Source organism: Dipodomys spectabilis, unplaced genomic scaffold (assembly GCF_019054845.1).
Source record: "Dipodomys spectabilis isolate Male_0828 unplaced genomic scaffold, ASM1905484v1 ptg000089l, whole genome shotgun sequence".
In the NCBI taxonomy this organism is placed as follows: Eukaryota; Metazoa; Chordata; class Mammalia; order Rodentia; family Heteromyidae; genus Dipodomys; species Dipodomys spectabilis.
The window spans coordinates 12,448,481-12,466,456 of NW_024870766.1; the positions used below are offsets into that span (position 1 = coordinate 12,448,481).

Below are 17,976 nucleotides of genomic sequence, written 5' to 3' on the forward strand. Positions count from 1 at the left end.
ACAACATATTGTTGATATATTTATATCTTGACTTATCACTCAACTTTTGTTAGCTTGTATGAGTGATACGGAGAAGGATTTCATTCTTACATTTTCACACACATTGACAAAACAATTTGTCCAAACACCCCTAAATAAACCCAACTTCATAACAATTTCTAATATTCAGTGGAATGCTGCCTGTCAATTTCCTTCTCAATGAAATTTATGGTTACGTTTTTCCCCTTTCATTAAGCCCTATCGATAATCTTGGTTAAAGTATTAGACAAATCTGTCAGCAAATATTCCAGTAAGAGCTTGAACTTGAGACATGGCTTATGTTATGAAGCACCTAACTGGTAAGCACAAAATCTTAAATTCAAACGTTAGTACCATCAACACCAAACTCAAAGCATTATTGAGTTATTATTACTTGTATGCAAAAATTTCATAGAAACAGCCACAGTACTAATGGCCCTAATTAGGACTTTCAAAAAACAAACAAACAAAAAGCAGCAAAGCACTTAGTTACAATATATAGACTTATTTGGTTTCAGGGATGAAAAATTTGAGAGTAGTTTCCTTCTTCTAATCCTAATGCATACATAAACTGTAGACCTTAATCAAACCTATCCCGGCCCATCATCACTACTAACTGGACACTGTTGGGTACAGAAGACATAGTATTGAGTTTAAACAGAGTAGAGACTCAGATTAAAAACGCCCACTGAACTAGTGGAAATGAAAGGAGTAGGCCCTAGGGGCAAATATAAATTCAGCTTCCTGTCCCCAAAAGTATAGAAGCAGTCATAGGTCAGCAATTTCATGAGTTAGTTTGAATGTGGACCAGCATGAAAGTCACATATTCATTCTTTCTTTCTTTCTTTCTTTCTTTCTTTTTTCTTTCTTTCTTTCTTTCTTCCTTCCTTCCTTCCATCTTTCTTTCTTTCTTTCTTTCTTTCTTTCTTTCTTTCTTTCTTTCTTTCTTTCTTTCTTTCTTTCTTTCTTTCTTTCTTCTTCTTATTTTAATGTGAAAATACCATACAGAGGGATTACAATTACATGGGAAAGATGAGTACATTTCTTATCAAGCATTGTTGCCTCCTCCTTTGTTTCCCCTTCCCATCTCCCCCTCCCCCACCCCAAGTTGATGTTAGGTGAAATGAACCCCAAGATAAGTATTGAAATGTTTTTCCTTTCATGCGACGGTTTCTAACATATTTATAAAACGATTTCTTTGTTGCTTTGTATGTCCCTCCCCCACGGTATAATCCCTGCTCTCACATATACTTCTTTTACTAAGCTGTTTAGAATTCATTAGGGCAATTGCTGTAAAAAGGTGAATTCTAAACTAGGAATCTCATGCAAAATATCACAAACAACCTTCAAATAACAACACTAAAACCAATCACTTGTAAAAATCCTCTGTGCCTATTGGCAGGGAATCATGATGCACACTGATCATCCAAGTGAGAGATCTAGGTGGGGGAATCATAATTCAGGCCAGACTAAACAAAACATTGAAACTCCTATCTGAAAATTAACTAAAAGCAAAAAGGTGCTGGAGACACCATTCAAGTGGCTGAATGCCTGCGTAGCAAGCCTGAGGCCCTGAGCTTGATCCTCACTCAGTACTACCAATAATAAATGCCTAGAAGAATAAAGGGCCCAAATACAAACCACAGAATATTGAGGCAAGTCTACGACGTTATTACAAGTGTTACAATGCTTGCCTCAAAATAGACAGACATATTTAAAAGGCCTTGAAAAAGCAATTTCCTTTCATCCTCCCATCTTCACATCAGCAGAATTATCATACATACTTCATAAAGTGTAGGTTGACCAGTGAGGAGCTGGCTTCTTTGAGCAGAGGACCCAGATGTTAAGCTTTGCCACACCCCAGATCTGCAGCCCTATATCATCCTACCTGGTAATCTGATAGGCAGCACACTGAAGTTAATTATTTTTAATGGACTCTAAACTAAAGTTGACTTATGTTGATTCCTGGTGTGTCATGAAGTATATAAATATTTGCTAACAATTCTATTTCTGTTTTCATTTTTATTAGCTACCTTAATGATTTAGATAGAATAACAGCTGGTGAGTATGTGCCAAATGAGCAAGATGTTCTACATTCTCGAGTGAAAACAACAGGAATCATTGAAACGCAATTCTCCTTCAAAGATTTGAACTTCAGGTATGAAAAAATACAGCTCTGAAGGATGGAGAGAATGTGCATTAGGCTCAGTGTTTCTTTCTGAGAAGTTCTATGCCAGGGTCAGTTACAGTGAATCTGGACTTGCTGATTTCTCAAAGCACCTTTATTCCTGCTGTCCACACCCACTGCTTGTCCTGAGTCTCATTCAGAGTTTCACCCTTCTTCTCAGCCTGCAGTGATTTGGTCATAACTGGATGGGAGTGAGGTTCTCTTTTCCTCATATTTAAAACTGACAAAATTGCCTTTTAGATTTTTTAAAAAAGAAATATATTTAAATAACATTTAAAGCCACAGGTGGCAGAGATCCTATATCCCTTGCCTCTTCCTTCTCATTGGCTAGAAATATTTCTACTAAATCTGTCGCCTTAGCTTAAAATGCAAATAATTAAAGAGAATTATTTGAATGCTATGTTATTTACTAGAAAAACAAACCATATTTTATAAGTAGGTTTTGGATATGAAAATGAACCATTATTTTATGGCTATCACATTATCAAACCCTTCCTAGAAATTGTACCTCAAAAATCACTCTGACTTAATCAAGAATAGAAATTAATAATATAGTGTTAGAATGTATTACTGGATGAGTAACACCTTTTTCTTTCCTGTTTTTTTCATGAGACAAGTCAAAAATTTATTTACAGTTATATTAAGCTTAACATCTTTTTTCTATGGAAAATGAGATGAATATTAAAATAATACTTGGTCATATTTGTATACTTTACAAATAAAAAATCAATAAAATATAATTAATACAGTCCTTTATGCACCCAATAATTTTAAAGAATATAAAAATTAGAGAAAAGCTGATATGAATCATTTATAGTCATTCATGAAGTAAAATGAATGACTAGTAATTGGTGTCACAATTTTTTAATCGGGATAAAGCTTTTGAAATATTGATGGAAACTGGTTAGCTGTAACATCTATTTATATAGACAAGATTATCTTCAATGAATATGAAAGTCAAGCATTCAAAATTCACAGTAAATTTCAGGCCCACAAATAGTTTTCTGGAAGAATAGCCAAAGAAAAAATATGGGCAGAAAGGGAAGATGCTAAAATCGGCATTCTCTCTTGGTCCACAGTGGTGTAGTGTCTCTTTGTCAACAAATTTCTTCAGATTGTTAAACTTTGTTCATATGGTGAAATTTCCTTTGGGAACCCAGGTCCCATTGCTTCTCCCTTCTATTGTAGCCTTCACAATGCATTTTTGACACATTCCCTTTATGATCTTACTCCTTTTACCCCTCTCCATGTTTCTGAGAGAAATACAGAGAAGGTCCTATGGGTCTTGAGGCTAGTCAATCCAAAATTCCAATCCCATACCTTCCAATAAATAGCACCGTGGTAAAGAACACATACTTAGCAAGTTTGCCATGAAGATTTTATCAAATGAAGTCCCAGCAGTATGTGATATTACTTCATGCATCTTATCTCACAAGAAACAGTGGACTTTTCTGAGTTCTGATAATCTGGAAGCAGCTACACAACAACGTCACCTATGGAATATTTGAAAGCCCACAATCCTGGTTGCTGCCCCTATTACTGAGTAACTTCTCAGGAATGCTTACTTGGAATTACAGCCAATTTACAGCTTGGGCCTTGGTACTTGCTATAGACCTTGCCTAGAGTATCCTACCTCCCAAAGACTGTCTCCTTTTTATCATGGAGATCTCAAATCAGTTGCCTCTTCTTGGAATCTTGTATGCTGTTTACCATCCCTTCATATCTCTTCCACTGTTACCCAGCAACAGTGCAGTGCCAAATGTCTAACAGGTTTTCTGGGAAAATGGAGTGAAAGAACAAGTATGGGCATCAGTTAGTTATGGGCATCAGTTTGTAGCCCTTGATGATTTCTATGGTGTATATACCCCACCACTGATAATTTCAACATATAGTACTAAATGCAAAGTTGGGAACAACAACTATTCTTGTCAGAACAACATCCATTCCATCATTTATACAACACACTATCCCTTCGCCTTATATATGAGATTGTTTTGTGCTTTATTCATTTCTTCTTTTGTTTCTGTTTCTTCCACATATATGCTGAATCTGAGAGGCCAAGGGGGCATGTCTCTTAAGGCTTTACTCAGCAGTTACGAAGAGGAAAACATTGCGTAATCAGTTTTTGCTGAATGAATGACCATATCAAGCCCTCTGTGTTCCATACCTTCATGGAGTATGATAAGCTTGGTATAGTTACATTATGTAAGATAAAGGTGGAAGAAATGGAGGTTAAAATGAGTTGGAAGTTTTGCCATGTTCTTACATTGCACTGCAGGTCTTAAGATCAATGTGTACATCTTTCTGTCTTCCAAACCCATATTCTTTACACTGATAGGTTAGCAGATAATTTTAGGAGAAGTCATTGTTTTACTATAGAGCAAATATTCCTTCCAAGGTTGTTGGTCATTTGTGATTCTTATCAGTGAGAAGTGGAAGAGAAGACAAAATAACAGCCTCCAACATAAAATAAAAATATTTTTAATTTTTTCCTTAAGGAATGATTAGTCATTGTAAACCATTTTTAAAGTTTAGTCTCAACAACTGAATCATGTTAATCATTTAGTAAATTCTCACAGTTGAATCGTCTCTCTTTTAGGTGCTAAAGAATTGTGCAAATGTGTGTAGACTTTGATAGTAGAAATTTTTATACTTCGAAATATGAAATGCAAAAATAATGAGCCTAACAACCTCATTTCAGCCGTTTCCCAGATGTTAAACTATATTGCATTAGCACTGATGTATTCATATAGTATAAATCATCCTGTGACTATTTAAAACTGAAGACTTATTTGCATATTAAATTACAGAATACTAGAATTTTAAATAGGAACACCAAAGTGGAAAATTCTCTCCTGATGTAGCTCATCATCTCCAGTGTATCATTCCATTGAATGAAAATTACCTTAGGATTCTTATCAAACTAAAACTCCAACTGTCAAACTGATAAAACAAATTATAGCATTCTTATCAAACCATAGCTCCACCTGTCAAAATGATAAATTGTTTTTAGAAATGTTTAAAGTACTATGTAAGTGGAAAGTGAAATGAAAATAAAAGCCTTTTTTATTAAAGAACAATTCCTCAGAGCAAATAACTCAGAAATATATCTACAAGGATTTGTCAAAGTAACTTTTCCTTAAATGTTTCATATTAAAAGACAGAAATGAATGTACTTTAAATTATTTAGGAGTGAAAAACCAAAGGTCAGCCCTTACTACAACAAAGACCTTCCAATTTTGTAAATTTAGCATGACTGGTTTCAAGAATGTTTGAGCAGCATATCTGTGATATGAAATAAATGAAAGTTTTCTTGAAATATGAAATTGAATTATCTTTACTACATTAATTTGTGCTTAGAAAAAGGCTGGTTAGATCTACCCAGTTGCTATCTCTCTTGTTAGATGTTATTCTCTTTCAGATTCTTTTAGAATAATAATGCTTGTATACAATATAGTTATTCTAGGTTTGGTTATGATTATATTATGTATATTGTCATGATATTTTTATGAACAGAATAGTTCAGAGAATTACCTAGTAGTATTTAATTGCAAATTTATGCATACAAATATTCAGTATAAAGTAGGTAAGGGTAAAATAATATTAACAATTATGGAGATTTAAAGACACTAGATCCTTTGTGGTTATAAATCTTCATGATTCATATTAAAATCCTAAGTCTTTAAGGGATTAGACCTCTATTAGTATTGTAGGTTTCTATAAGTAGCTATTCTTCAATGTTTTTATAACTGGGCACAAGGGAATGATTTAATTAGGCACTGTGACTGGACTATGTAGGAATGACTCAGGTCTACCAGTTGGTCCTCTCCTTTGTAGCCACCTTAACAAATTATTGCAACTCTGATGCAGTTTAACATCTTGAATAAATCTTATCAAAAGAACAGTATGAAGGAAATCGGTAGATCATGTATTCTTTTATATGTGGTTAAATACATAGAAAATTTTAGAAATGGTGGTTTTTCGGATGGTCACACATAGGTTAAGCAAAGATATCTGACAGAAGCTAGCTGGAAATCACTGTTGACTTGTAGCTATCACAATGATTGTGGAGCAGTTATAATAGACATATTATTTCATAATAATCCCTTCTAGTATAAAGTATAAGAAAGCTGCTCTCAAATAGCCATAAAACCCATAAAAACTCAACAGCTTTCCAACTGCTTATACTACTATAAACATAACTGTTTAGTCTTCTATTTAATCTAAGGTCCTATAACTAATAGCTTGTCCCATTTTAATATCATGGGTAATTTAGCCTATAATCAATATTCTGCTATCACTTAAAATTCTGGCCTATATTTTTAGCTATATCATATTCTTTCATTGAAAATTAATATTTTGCTTCCAAAGTCAAAATTTGTTAGTTTATATAACAGATATAAGTAAAATTTACTTCCCTTCTCCCCCCCAAAAATTAATAAATAAAACAAAAAAACATCTCAAATCTTTATTTAGAGAATATTCAGGGATGTCTTGTGTTATCAGTAATTAACCTTTATATTTGGTTACTATAAGGATTCAGGCAGCAAATATATATTCTCTTCAGATTTTATTTTTATTGTTCACATAACGATAATGATTTTATAAGAATGCTTCTACAATCATATATAGAAGTAAGCACTCCACTTTTGAAGTCTGAATATTGTTTTTTTATAGTTCGTAGAAATTTACATAAAGTAGGCCTAAATTCAAATTGAGAGGAAAAACTGAAACTGTCATAATATATAGATAGATAGATAGATAGACATAGACATTATATCAAGATGTACCTATGTATCTACATATATGTATATATATATCAATATATGTACATATATAAAACTTTCTAATTTCACTTTGTAAATGAAAAATTAATTACTATACACTCTTCCATATAAAAAATAAATTACTTCATCTATCTTTTCCATCTCACTTTTCTTAGGAATAACATGATTTCTAGGAACATCAACAGGGAAACAAATGTCTGGCTCTTGCTCTCATTTGGCAATGGGCCTTTAAGCTCACTAATAGCAAATGACATTAGCAAAATGTTCTGTGTTCCCTGGACCTTTGTCTCTTACATCACTCTGTACAAAACAATATGTCGCTTATAAGGTTAGACATAAATGAGGAAATTGTAACCATTCAGGCTAGGATAGAGTTTCAGAAGCCATTTTATCAGTCTGAGTAAAGACTGAGTCATCTTTGCTCTAGAAAGAAAGCTAAGCTCATTAAGATATTTTATTGGATACCATAATTATACTGATAGAAAATGAGTCCAAGGGTTATATTTGTGAGCTGCATGCCTTATTTACTGTGAATGTTCAAACAAACCACTTAACTTCTCAATGACTCGGTTTCTTCATCTGTAAAGTGGGTAGAGTAGTATTTTCCCATATGGCACAAAGAAGTATTATCAGGACAAAAGTAAGCTGAAATCCAGAAGCTCTATCCTATCTTCATTAAAAGAGAAAAAAAGAGGTTTACATTTTTGCCCACCAAGATTTTACATCCCACAGAAAAACTGCACATCCTGAAAATAAAGGGTAGACTTTTAGTAAAGATAATTTCAGTCCACTGATGAAGGTTTTGGAGCTAATGATAAGCACTGTTACTGGTTGAATCCTCTGGTCTAAGTACATAGATTTATTTATCAGGAGCCAGTGACACACAATATAACAATGGTGTTCAGAGAACCAGTTAGTGTCTAGAACATAACAATCTCAAAAAATGTTAACTGAGTAAAGAAGGCTTGAATGAGTTGCTTATGAGCTCATTTGAGCAATAAGAAAAATGATTGCATCCACTTTCAAAATTCATAGTGAAATTTAAATGAAGTTTAAATGAAGTGTAATGCTTATAGTCCTAGAAAATAGTGAAGTCATAAAGTATTAAGATCAATCTACTGTAATTAGTAATATGAGAATTTAAAGGAGAAATGAGTGATGACCTGAATTTTTCCTTTTGCCTCACATAAGACAGTTTAGGTAAGTTAAGGTATTTTGAATAAACTAAAAAAAAATAAAATACAATAAAATACAAAGAAGACTGATTTCATAGAAAATTGTGCTCTTACTAAAAATATAAATGTCAAATATGCATATTTTGTCCTTGTTTTCTTAAAAATGCTAACTGGTAGGTATAAAGTAAATTTGTGATAAATTTCAATTTCTGACCCTTTCTTTTAGGTTATAAGTCTGAAACTGCAGTTTAAAATTTGCATTTAAGTTAACCAATTGAAATGTAACTATTGAACTCTTAGAAATATTATGAGCATATTGTCTTAATTTACTATTAACCAGCATAATTCTGCATTGGTACTGCAAAATGAAAATTATTGAGACCAAGAGATCTCTGGAAGAAAAGATTTATTAAACCAAAAACTATCCAAATATTATCCACAAAGAAAAGACCAGCCTTGGAATAAATTCTCTAAGTCACCACTACCATGACTAGTTGGAGAAGTATTCACCAGATCTAAGCCAAAGTATTTCATAATAGAACTTCTGTAGAAAACTATTGTTATTAAGGGTTGAAAGTTGACAAAGAAACACTCATATAAGGAAAAAACAAATCTGTGTCCCTATGCTTGTGCAAAATTCTTGAGACAGAAAGATATTACATTTACAGTAAGAACTAAAAAAAAAATCAGACTTTTGGTTAGACTACATTGAAGAAAAGATAATGAAAGAAAATGAGCATAGCAAGGTAGGGAGGAATCAGAACAATAGCAGTCATATGAGTGATCACGAATCTGACAGGAAAGTGCCATAATAAGGAATTCATAAAATTCATTTAAACATTACATTAAAAACATTAAAACAGAAGTCTAGGTGCCCTAAGAATGTATTTTGTGTCTGTAATATTAAACAGAGAAAAGAGGATGCTTTTACTCTGGATCTAGAGATACTGGTGTTGAGAGAGAAAAGTTGGAAAGATATGAATGATTTAAGATTGCATTTGGGGTTAGTAGTATCTGGGAAAAAGGGAAAGGAAGGGATTGATAATAACTCTAAGAAACCTATTGATTACTTTTACAACAATGGTTACATTCACCTAATTACAAAAACTAGGCCAACAACAAGTTATCAAACATCCCTTGTGAGTTTTGGTGATCTCCAGGCTTACTTCAATCCTCCTGAGTGTCAAGGTTTGTTTGTATATCACAGTATTTCTCTATATAATATTATAACCATCTGCTTACTGGCCAATAAGTTCTTTGATGAGGATAGTGATTGTATCTTTCAATTCACTCTAAGAAGATCTTTTATTGTGTGTAGTATGTAGAGTACAAACAGTAATAATTTGAATAAACAAATCAATGTAGGATGATAGATCAGGCAATAAACAGGTTGTTATGACAGGAGGAGCTTCTAGTCTTCTTTTAGTTTCCTACAATAAATGTTAGTACAGATAAGCTTTCATGAAAGTCTCCTAAAGCTAATTTTTAAAAAAAATCAAACTCATTTTAAAAATTTTCCAGTTATACAAAGTCAGAATGGGAACTATTTTTTTTCCTACTACTATTTTTAAATCAAAAAGAGGAGGGGATGAATTTACGTTTTTTTTCTGTAGTGCTTGAGTTGCAAGGTAATCAAATAAAGTTGATTCAATAATCAACAAAATCAAAAGAATACATTTAAAATATATTGTCACATTGACTTTTTAACTCTATTAACCTTTATATAAATCTTAGAGGATTCATTATTCATTTGATGTTTTTTGAAGAATGTTTGATGTAGGTGGACAGAGATCAGAGAGAAAGAAATGGATTCACTGCTTTGAAGGAGTGACGTGCATTATATTCTGTGCAGCGCTTAGTGCCTATGACATGGTCCTAGTAGAAGATGAAGAAGTGGTAAGTGTGAAAGGTAAACCAGGCCCAGGTCTATACTGTCCAATAGAATTAGCACATTTCCCACCTCACTGAAGGCTTTGCTGAGGTGGATATCATTTTTAGATCACAGTTTAGAATGTTTAACTCTCACACTGCACAATGATCTTAAACACTCTCCTCTTTTATACCTAACAGAACCGGATGCATGAAAGTCTTCACCTGTTTAACAGTATCTGCAATCACAAGTATTTTGCAAGCACCTCCATTGTCCTTTTTCTTAATAAAAAAGATCTCTTCCAAGAGAAGGTAGCCAAGGTACATCTCAGCATCTGCTTTCCAGAATACACTGGTAAGACTTTAGTTATGTAGTAATAAGATGTTTCAAGGCATAAATCTGGATCCAAAAGATAATGAGGAATATAATCAATTTGAGTTGTGCATATAATCCAAACAGATGAGAATATTACAAATACAATTCTTCTCTATCTACATTAAAGTAAACCTCAGTGTACAAACTGGAAAAGAGAGTTACTCCTCTGTGTAATACATCAAAGAAACTGCAAACTGCATTATCACCAACACTGTAATAGAAAGGCAGACTTTATTCTACGCAGGTATTTTTATTGTACATCCTATCAAAAACTTATAATGCTATATAAGATCTCAGTGGCCCTTCAGTATCTGAAGCTTTTCAACTGGATAACATGAATGAATTTGAGAAAAATGGTACTTTTTTTTCTGGTTTCCCAAAATTTCAGTGTCAATCTTGTTAGCCAGTATAGTAGGGTCAAGTTCCATTGAAGGGTTGTTTTACCATGAGAGGAAACTTTCTGTAAATATTTGGATGGTATTTAGATGATCCATTATTAATAAGCAACATTTCAATTTCACTCTTCAAATACATGTGTTAGTCCAATTATATTAAGAGCCTGGCATAGATATGTATGCCACATTATAAAGGCAGATATGCTAGAAAGAAATATTTATGCTAGCTAATACATAAAGGTCTATGATATTTTATTTTGTTATTTATGAATTTATACTTGATTTTAAATAAAAACATAATCATATGCTTATATTAAATTAAATATAGATGCTCTAATATTTGCTAAATGATTCTATACTATTTCAAACTAAATAAAGAGGGTCTACTCATTCACTAAATAGTAACATTGATTTCTTAGAACCATTTTGAGTTTATAAAGAAATAAGTTCCTTTATTTCAATTGTTTGCTCAGGCATTTTTATTATTATTTTATTATTTTCAAGTAGTTGTACAAAGTAGTTGCCATTTAGCAAAGCAGTTTATGAATTCAATGTCTTTTGATGAATGTCACCCCTTTCAACCTTCTCACTCAACCATTCAAAATCACCACTTCCCTTGCTGTTCTTAATTTCATAGCATATACATTGAGTTCTTGATTTCATCCCCCCCCCCCCATTTTCCTTGTTATTTACCTACTCCTACACCCTTGACTACACCTGGACTACTCCTACACCGTACCTACTCCTACAACCAAGTACCTTTTTCCTGGAATTTATATTGCTGAATTTTGAGTTTGTCTTACAATAGTAATACACTAAATTCTCCCTTGTCTTTATTTCAGTTAATGTATTTATATATTGTACACCACCTAATATATTTACTTACATGTTTATAAGCTAATCCTAGCTTCTACAGAGGTAGAAAAAGAATCAACTTTTATCTTCTTGGCCAGACTTACTTCACTTACCCTAATTTTTTCTATAGATATATCATTCTATCTAATGGATGAATAAAATTCTATTATGTGTGTATACAATATTTTCTTGATCAATTTGTCCACTAATGGACATCTGAACTGATTCCATACCTTGGTTGTGGTGCATTATGCAATGAACATAGTTGTGCAGGTGGCTTTGCTTATCCTTGTTTCTATCCTTGTTTGAGCATTTCTTCTTTTTATAACTTTTTAAATTTTTTTTAACCTTTCTATTTTTAATATATATTTTTATTGTAAAGATAGTGTACAGAGAGGTTACAGTTACATGAACAAGTAATGAGTCCATTTCCCATCTAGCATTGCTACCCCCTCCTTTATTTTTACCCTACCATCCCTTTCCTCCCCACTTCCTTAGCTCTTCCCTTTCAACATCGTGTCTTGTACATTTCATTGTTACACTGGGTTATCCTGTATCCTTGTTTAAGCATTTTTTAATTCCCTTCCCCTCCTCAAATTAGAAAAATGTATCTACAAGATGCAGGACAGCAGAATCAAATTACAATGTACTCAAAAATTAAAGAAGTACAAAAAAGTTTGTAGGGGAAGAACAAAGGAGGAGGTAACAATGCTGGATTCATGTAATTTTAACCCCTCTGTACACTATTTTTACAATAAAAACCACAAAAAAAGATGAAAAAAAGTTTTAAAATTTTACATTGAACTTTTTAAAATCCATAGTCTGATCTACCTCACCACAATTAGAATGGCCATTATCAAGAAAACTAACAGTAACAAATGTTTTTGGATATATGGCCCAAAAGAACCTCTTATGCCATTGGTAGGAATGTAAACTTGTTCAAACATTCTGGAAAGCAGTTTGGAGGTTGCTCAAAAAAACTAAAAATAGAGCTTCCTATGACACAGCAATTCCACTCATGTGCATTTATCCAATAGAAAATAAATAAGGCCATACTAAAGCTATCAAAACAACCATGTCCACTGCAGTATTGTTTATCATAGCCAAGATATGGAATCAATCCAGATGCCTCTCAGTGGACAAATGGATTAAGAAAAGGTTGTATCTATACACAATGAAATTATACTCTCCAACCGAAAGAATGATATTTTATCATTGCAAATAGAAAGACTTGGAAAGAATATATTAAGTGAAGTAAGCCAGACCCAAGGAAACATAGGTTGCATCGATTCCATCATATGTGGTGGCTAGAATGTGTCTATAAATCTATAAGTAAATGGGGCTGGGAAGATGGCTCAGTGGAAGAGTGCTTGCCTTGCATTCATGAGGTCCTGAGTTTGATTCTTGAGCACCACATAAGCAGAAAAAGCCGGAAGTGCTACTATAGTCAAGTGGTAGAGTGCTAGTTGAAGAGCTAAGGGGAAGCACCCACCCAGGCCCAGAATTCAGGTCCCAGGGCCAAAAAAAAACAAACTACAAATAAACACACTTGATGGTTAAAAAGTACACTGGGACACGATAATTTAAATAGTTTTCTAGGCATTCAGACAAAGTGAGAACAATGGAGGATATTCTTAGGAGAGGAACACAACCTAAATACCTATGAGCATCTGATCATATAAAATAATATTTAATAAAATGAATTCTAGGAGAAATGTGGTTTTTTCCTTAGTCGTTTTATTTTTGTTTTCTTTTTCTTTTGTTTGTTCATTTTTCTGTCTTTGGGAGGTTGAGGGGGGCACAGAAATGTTGAGACAAAGGGTGCACAAATGCAGCCGTGATACTCACTAGACACTAATTAGAAATGAACTATAAAACTTATGGGTGGAGATGAGAGTGAAAAACTGGGAAAGAGCAAGGGAAGGGATAATATTGTTCAAAAAGAAATGTACTCTTTATCTGGTTTATATACATGTAACCCTTCTGTAATCATCTTTGCAATAACAATAAAAATTCATTGAAAATAAATAAATAAATAAACAAATAAATAAATAAATAAAGCAGAATTCAAGCTAGAAGCTGATGTCTCATGCCTGTAATCCTAACTATTCTTTTTTTGGGGGTGGAGGGAAGGGGCCGGTCGTGGGGCCTGAACTCTGGGCCTGGGCACTGTCCCTCAGCTCTTCAGCTCAAGACTAGCACTCTACCACTTGAGTCTCAGCCTCGCTTCCAGCTTTTTCTGCTTATGTGGTGCTGAGGAATCGAACCAAGGTCCTCAGGCATGCAAGGCAAGCGCTCTACCACTGAGCCACCTTCCCAGCCCTCCTAGCTATTCTTTTTTGTTGTTCTTCATGAGGCTAGAACTTGGGACCCGGCACTGTTCCTCGACTCCTTTTCCTCAAGGAGAGTGCCCAACCACTTTGAGCTACAGAACCACTGTGGCTTTTCTAATGGTCCATTGGAGATAAGAGTCCTGTGCAATTTCCCTGGCTGGCTTTTAATGCAATCTTCAGATCTCAGCCTCCTGAGTAGCTAGTATTACAGGCATGAACCACCTGCCTGGCTAATCCTATGTATTCTAGAGGCTGAGATCTAGGATCACATTTCCAAAGTCAACCCAGGCAGAAAAATTCATGAGACTTTTATCCCCAGTTAACCACCAAAAAGCCAGAAGCAGAGATATTGCTGAAGTAGTAGAGTGCTAGCCTTGTGAAAAATCATTTAGAGACAGCATCTAGGCCCTGAGTACAAGCCCAACACCAGCACAGGCACACACATAAGCACACGCGCGCGTGAGCGTGCACACACACACATACACACAATGCACAGAATTCTTTTCTGCACTCCTCCTCATCCTTCTCATAGTTGTCTTTGTTGTTAAAACCTTTAATTCTGGAATTTTCTGTGACATATTTATTGTTAAACTCATATTGCCACATTATTAACTAAAGTCTATAGTTAAAAAAACAGTTTGTTACTTTCCTTGTGGAATTGTGTTTTGCCAAATTAACATCACTGATCAACTACATTAACTGACTTTCTGTTACTATAATAAAACTCAATAGATAAATCATTTTAGAGGGGGAAAGGTTTATTTTGGCTTAGAGTTTTGCAGTCATTTGGCTCTGCAGCTTTTTGCGTCTATGGTTAGCATATGCAGCAGAGGAAGGGAGCTCATTTTGAGGCATCCAGAAAGCCAACTAGAAAGAGGAATAGCTAACAATCCCCTGGAGAGCACATCCTCAGTGACCAGACAACCCTCTACCAGCTCTCTCTTAAAATTTCCATCTCTACCTTACAATGCCAAGTTGGGCAATAAGCAACACATAGACCTATGAGGGACATTTCAGTTCCAAATTACAGTATTATTTGAGTATTATAAAATAATTTCAGCATTCCCAAATTCTCACACATTCTGCCTTTTTCTACGCTCTCTATCAGTAATTCCCACAAATCACTGCATATCAAACAGGCAGAATTGCATTTAAGTTTCTTCTTGGGCTTTTCTGTGGATGTGATAAGCTCATTTCCTTTTATTCTGAACATGCACAGACCACAGTTTGTTTATCCTGTCACCTATTGAAGAACATATTGGTTGCTGCCAATATTTGGCAATTATGAAAAAGCTGCGATGAACACTCATGTACAGGATTTTCTGTGGACTTCAATTTTTACGTAAATACCTAGGAGTACAATTGCTGCTTTGTGTGCTAAGACTGTACATAACTTTGTGTGAAATAACAAATGCCTTCCAACTAAACCAGTATCTCTACTCCCAACAATGAATGTATTCTCTTGTGAACATTTGGTTTTACTGGAGTTTTTGGTTTTTAGCCATGTTGTGTCATTTTATTTTTATTTTTTATTAATTAATATTTTAATATCTAGGCTTGAGCCAAGGGCCCTTATACATGCAAGGTGAGAAGGTGCTCTAAGACTGAGTCACAGTCTCACCCAAGCTATGATGTGTGTTTTTGAAGATGATTCTTAAGTGAATTCTCCTTAATAATAATAAAGTGAGAGAGGCTCACCTCATTAGGAAACTTTACAGTTCTTCCTCTGTTGAGTCCTTCAAGGTATATTCTGCTATAAAGCCAACCATAGTTCACTTTTAGCTAACTATATGTTTATTCTCCCTACAATATTTTTGCTTTACCCCAATTAACTCAGTGTGTCCTATTACCCAACTTTAATCATATTATTACTCCGTTAAAATGGGAGTCTGAAATTCCTCTTTCCCATCTCACCTCAGCACCTCTGTTTACATGGTGATGCAGCCTATAATCTGACACTATATTCAACTTGATTCCCCTATTCTTTTACCAATATCATTCATTTCCATTTGATCAGATCCTTAGATCTATTTTCAATTTTTTTTTGCCAGCCCCACCTAAAGCCTAAGCCTTCAAGCCTTTCTCCCTGAATATTTTTGCTTCACTTCATACTCATTTTTCATATCTTTTAAACTGTATCTTAAGGTGCCACTTCTCTCATTCAGATTCCCACATGCATACACAACCACAAGCCTACAGCATTTCATGTAAACATTGGCTTACATTACTCATTCTGTTGTGAAAATTAATTAGCATTTCTATTATATTGTGATCTTTTTGATACAGAAGTTACATTTTAGCCCTAGATATCCCCAGTGAGGAAGGCATAGATCCATCACAAGGAGATTATACGAATTCTCACTATTTACTAATCAATACTTACCAATGATTTTACAATGCTTACCCCATCAAATCGCAGCATTCAGTGTAACATTCTAAAACGTGATGATATAATGTATAGTTGCATTCTTTGTTGAGTAGAATTAATGTTTATTTCTTTTGTGTTGTTTGTTTTTAAGGACCAAATACATTTGAAGATGCAGGGAACTACATCAAGAACCAGTTTCTAGACCTAAATTTAAAGAAAGAAGATAAGGAAATTTATTCCCATATGACCTGTGCTACTGATACTCAAAATGTCAAGTTTGTGTTTGATGCAGTTACAGATATAATAATCAAAGAGAATCTGAAGGACTGCGGGCTTTTCTAATCAGTTCTTTCCTTTTCCATGCTTTCTCATGCATGCTTTTCAAGATAGGAAAGAAAAAGATATTTTCTGATTAGTTTTAATAGATACTGACTTCTCTAGAGAGATAACTAGCATTCAAGGCCTAGGATTTTCACAAAAATATTCATATATTTTCTTCTGTATCCAGGTAATTTCTTGGGAACACAGAGGGTAAGAATTCTGGTGCCTCTGGTCTAAAATCCAATGTATTTTGGTAACTAAAACAGTGTGTAAATTTCTTGGAATTGAACTTCTGCAAGTAGCTTATTTTCAATCATTAATAAAAATAGTCTTCTAAAACATTTCCATTGTCCAGATTTTGACAATTATTAGCTGTTACTAAGAATGAAAACATTCTGGATCTATAGAGACTTTTAAAAAAATCATAGATAATATTTCTTAGTCAATTACCCCTTAAGGTAACGACTGCCAGTAAAATGTTCACATATTCTTGTCAATGGGAAATTGCATATGCAAAATAAATGTATGCAATTTTGTCAGTTACTTTTTTCCTTTAAAAATCATTAAAATCATATTTCCCCTTAAACGTGCACATCAGTAATATATCTTTTTGCATCATCCTAATAATACAGGGGAAACATATTTGATAAGTAATACACCAGACCGTGTTTGATAATGTAATATACAGTGGAGTGCCATTGTCTGTTTTTTATCCCACAGTAGCATGAATGCAAGTTAATGACCCCAAAGATTCTCAGGTAGTATTACGAGACTGTAAAAGAAAAAATAACTCTTTTAATACTATGTTTTATGTATTGTGAGTATGAACAGGAAGTAGGAACAAACCCATGATAAATTTATAATTAACTGGGAAATAACACTGCCATGTCAACATATCATAAATGGACAAACAAGCTTCTTCAACATTTGATTTATCTTAGTCTACATTCCTTTCTCTGACCTATCAAACTGTTTAAATACAAAATACCATTAGAATCTGTTGTTATTGAGTTCTTGATTATAGCCATTCTAACTGGGTGAGGTGTAATAACAACAGATGCTGGAGGGGATGTGGACAGAAGGGAACCTTACTGCATTGTTGGTGGGAGTGTAAACTTGTTCAACCACTTTGGAAAGCAGTATGGAGGTTCCTCAAAAAACTCCACATAGAGCTCCCCTATGACCCAGCAATCCCACTTTTAGGCATTTACCAAAATGGTCACAAACAAAACCATACTAAAGCTACCAGCACAACTATGTTTATTGCAGCATTATTTACCATAGCTAAGAT

The 17,976-nt window shown here is 33.9% G+C and overlaps 1 protein-coding gene across 1 annotated transcript in view; it reads left to right on the top strand.

Annotated features, from left to right (window-relative positions):
* Positions 1-16,753, top strand: part of Gnat3 (G protein subunit alpha transducin 3) — a 40,968-nt gene extending 24,215 nt beyond the window's left edge. Inside the window, exons 5-8 of the mRNA XM_042684692.1 lie at positions 2,048-2,176; positions 9,935-10,064; positions 10,239-10,392; positions 16,516-16,753. Coding sequence (XP_042540626.1) covers positions 2,048-2,176; positions 9,935-10,064; positions 10,239-10,392; positions 16,516-16,706 — 604 coding nt within the window. The 3' untranslated portion in view covers positions 16,707-16,753. The remainder of the gene's footprint in view (positions 1-2,047; positions 2,177-9,934; positions 10,065-10,238; positions 10,393-16,515) is intronic.
* The last annotated feature ends 1,223 nt before the right edge of the window (positions 16,754-17,976 follow it).